We start from the raw sequence: 4,510 nt of genomic DNA on the forward strand, positions 1-4,510 counted from the left end.
TTGGCCCTTAAAGACTCGGAAGAATCCATAGACAAAATAATAAAATTTCTCAAAGAAACACAACTTTATACTAAAATATAATCCACCAATACCGACCAGTGTAAAAAGGAAATAGTCTACATTCAACTATAAGCCAAGAAGATAGATGAAGTAAAAAGGGTGTAATAACCTAGATGTTGATCGCCCTGAACAAAAATCTAATCTAATCTAATCATTTGGGTGAAATAACTGCCTTTTTTCTCCTCTTGGGCTTTTGTACTAAGAGATGAGCCAATACCACAGCTTCCTTCTTGTTAGTCGTAGGTTTATTTTGACTACACATGGTACGATAATTCTTAGTTTATTGTTCCTTTGCTTAAACCAAAAGACTGCTATTTTTCCCGTACCTCTTCCCGGACCCAAGGAATTATTTCTTTGGTTAATGCAGCAATTATTACAATTCCGTCATTAATAAATTTTTATTTTATTTTATTATTGTTGTATTATATATGTTATCTTATATATTTATAAAGTTGAATATGTAAAACAATAATTATTTCTGATTGGCAGGTCAGGACGAGAAGAGGGCGGGAGGATGGGGGAGACGGGCTGCCCGCTCCGGGCCCACTCCCGCTCTCTGAGCTCGCTCCCGCCGGAGCCGTTCATGATCATGCGTTCAAAGGCGCTCAACAGGAGGGTCGTTATCAACGTAGGAGGGGTAAAGCATGAGGTCCTCTGGAGAACGCTAGAGCGCCTCCCTCACACGAGGTAACTAGATAACTCCATTATCTGTAGTTGTAACCAAGTATACTCGTGTGTATAATTCATTAATATACGAGTTATTATCTAAAAATTTGTAAATAATAAGTCTAGTCCATTTTCAAAATCTAACGAGAGCGTCAGTCATTGTGGGAGGAAGAGCAAATTCACTTCTTTTGTTCTACTATGAAGGCTATATTTTACTTCAAAAATAGAATCATAAACAGTAAATTAAAAATTAAAAAAAGATCGTTTTTTTTAACTCCCTCACCATATCCGACCCTCTAGGCACTTCAAATATTCGTCGAGGGAGAGAGAAAGAAATACTTTATTCGTTCATGCTGGCCAAATACATCGGGTTGCTACATTACACAGCATACTGATCAATCCGTGACTGGACAAATAGAAGTTACATATTTTTACATGATATAATAAATTAGAAAGATAACATTTTTTTTCCACAGTTTTCTTTTACAATTAATACCAGCCTACAAACTAACTACAATTTTTTTGATTTATTCCTTTTCTTTCTATCCCTCCTATTTCACAACTACTATTTCATTTGATCGACAAATTCCCCTATACAACAAATATTAAAATAATAAAGTAATAACTAAAACAACAAATAAGATATGCGATGCATGCATGCCATACCACCTCTGGATAAACTTCCCCATTCATTAATTTCCATGCATGTGGTGGTGTATGATTCCCAGGGAGTCAAGTATTATATTCTCTTTATTTATTAATTTCTGATTTCACCAGTTATTACACGAGGATTCTATGTATTGTAGTTAGTAAAATGAAATAAAATATAAATTGTAAGTAGACACGTTTTTCCATTTTCTCTTACACAAAATGTTTAAAGGTGTAGCGTAACATAGCTAGATGGCTGGGATGGGAAGGGAAGATTATGGGTAGCCCATTGGATCATTCTAGACCACTAGCCAGTCTTTATGGGAAAACTGCACAGTGGTCTATTACCAATTCACTCCTCTTCACTTAAAAACGGAGAGTTTTACAGTAGTTCTTTCGCTAGATTAATTTTTTGATATAAAATGCAGACGATTTTTGCTTTCACTCATTTTTAATAAATAAAAACCTAGGAAATTTAACTACTTCATTTTTTTTTAGAATGTTTAATAACGATGTTAATTGGACTCAGTACTCCTATCCTTATACCAGTAACAATAATTGGATATAACAATTTAATGATAACTGGTTATTAAATAATGATAACTGAGGATCCCAGAGCGCTTACTGCAGAAGGTTTTGGGTTCGATTCCTATCTGGGTCAGCCAATATTAATTTCACGTTAGCCCCAAGAAATGGATCCGAGCATTCCCACTCTGGGACTGTATAAGTCCTTAATGGAGGGCTTAAGCGATAAAAAAAGTTAAGAAATAAAATTAATGTTCAATAAATTGGACTGAAAGGACGGAAATACAATAGGTTTCCAGCTTGCGTGAGAGTTTTCAGATTTATTTCCTAGATATGTGAAGAAATCACACATACCAAAGCCCTGAATCAGCTTCTGGTCGAAATTTAAAGTCATGCTCCTCCAGATGCAATGAAACTTTTTTTTATATATTTATTAAAATTTATAACTACAATAAATAAGTAATTCATCTACCAAATGTGATATAAGTTTTATCACAATGGCATGATACAGTCTGACCAGCTCCACTAAAATTTCGATGGCCAACAATCTTCTTTTCAGACGTCTAGGAGGATCATCAGGAATTATAGAGAATTCATGGTTAAAACAAGTGGGTATGTATGGTTAGGGAATTATCATATGTTCATGTCTGATGTATGATCTTTCTGTATGATTTTATTTCTGATAAAGTTGGGGCATAAAGAGTTTTACGAGTTTTTTTGCACTATTTTAAGCCAGTTTTTCTCTTACATAATACTTAATACTGCTGATAATGAAATAAATATTACTCCTAAAATCATTGGAAATTTTGTTACACTATTTCGTAAGTGACTTTCACAATCATAAACTTTTTTTTTTATAAAAACATTATTTGGGGAGTTGGTAGCTCATTGGCAAGGCAACTAACTCTAAGGGTCTGGGTTCGAATCTGTCTGTGGCAGATAATTATGACCTGTTACCTGTAGCCGTTGAGTCACCCCTGTGGGTTTGGGAGCCCTCTGGGGTTCATCCATCCTCATAACGTAGGTACCCCTAATTGGGTGAGAATCTGATGGTCGAGCATAATTCTGATCAAATCAACTCTTTTCACCAATTCAGCTCGAAGTACTGACCCTTCAAGGGTTGTACTAGCGGTACAAATTTAATTTATAAATTAGTATTTTGTTTGATTAACTTTCTCCAACGGAGAATTTAACTTTTTATACCCAGATTAAATTTTTTTCATAAATAAGAATTTTATTCATCTAAATGATATAAAAAACATTCTAGTAAATCTATAAATATTTTTTTCTTTCTACCACCATTATTAAGTATATTTATTATTTTGAAAGAGTTTTGCATCTAAGAAAAATCAAAATTTTACAAGTTGATTTAAGATAATATAAATACTTAATATATCTGGTAATGAAATAAAAAGTATTCTTAAGTTTATTATTGTTCTTGACTTAAACTTGATATTTTTATAATTACATTTACTTATTTTATAGAGAATTAAAGTTGCAATATCTTCAATTATGTTTTTTATATATTATTTAAAAATCTCAATCCTAATTCTAAAAGCATCTTATATTTTTTTTAAAAAATCTGATAAAACAAAATGGCTATCCTACTAACAATACATGTGATAATGTCTTTCCTAAAATAAAGAGTTGTTTTTTAATAATATAAAAATATTGATAAAATTAAAACTGATTTTTTCACACTTGCGATGTATCGAAGCTTAAGCAATAATATACCTGTTGAATCATTTTTGTGTTTTGTTATTATTTTCCCTTCATTATTATAGTAATACTGAAGACTGTTCAGTAATGCGGTACTGTGTTCACTGATATTGAAGGCGCAACTAAGCAAAGTAAGTACAATAAACTTTATGCATAATGATGTCCCAAGGAGAGAATATTTTGTTCACTACACGGAGGTGTCACTTAAGAAGGGCTAATATAAAAAATAACACAAAAAGGAAATAATAGAATTACATACGTTTCGTCGCTAAAGCTATGAAAAAAATATTAGCACATCTACCTAGTGAAGCAATCGTGTCTCAAATATCATTTTTTACTATATATATATTTAATTTTCTCTGACTTTGAAAATTAAATGTTTTGAGATGTCTATTGAACTTTTTTTTATTTATACAATTTTTTGTTTGCACCTGAAAATAAGCTGTACAATTCAGGCATTTCATGATTTGGCATGAGTGAGACAGCACCCAGTGTTGCACCCTCCTGACGATCAAATTAACCATTTGATCAGACTAGGAGGTCCCTCCTCCAAATCCTCTTCAGCCTGCGCTGAGTTACGTCAAGGATGTCATTTGTTGCTATCAGGCGTACAAATTTATTTAAATGTCCATGTATTCTACCATGAAACCATCTGCACGTCAGGAAATCCATTAATTAATTTTCAAATAAATAAAATTTATTTTATTTGTCCCAACGTTTTAGCCTAAATTTCAGGCCTTTATCAGATCTTAAAACATGGCGAAATACCATAATATTATGAGAAACAGTATAACAAGAGACTAAAATTATAAATAATACTCTATGAAGGCAATATTTAATATTGCAATAATAAGACATTAAACAAAAAGATAGCAAACCATAACAATATATA

General features: G+C 32.2%; 1 protein-coding gene across 2 annotated transcripts in view; it reads left to right on the plus strand.

Annotated features, from left to right (window-relative positions):
- Nucleotides 1-4,510, plus strand: part of Shab (Shaker cognate b) — a 153,754-nt gene that overhangs the window by 51,599 nt on the left and 97,645 nt on the right. For both annotated transcript variants that reach the window (XM_067051722.1, XM_067051723.1), the window contains exon 2: nt 550-747. In XM_067051722.1, the coding sequence (XP_066907823.1) occupies nt 550-747 (198 nt within the window). The remainder of the gene's footprint in view (nt 1-549; nt 748-4,510) is intronic.

This window comes from Halyomorpha halys, unplaced genomic scaffold (genome assembly GCF_000696795.3).
Source record: "Halyomorpha halys isolate HHAL.00 unplaced genomic scaffold, Hhal_1.1 Scaffold143.1, whole genome shotgun sequence".
Taxonomy (NCBI): Eukaryota; Metazoa; Arthropoda; class Insecta; order Hemiptera; family Pentatomidae; genus Halyomorpha; species Halyomorpha halys.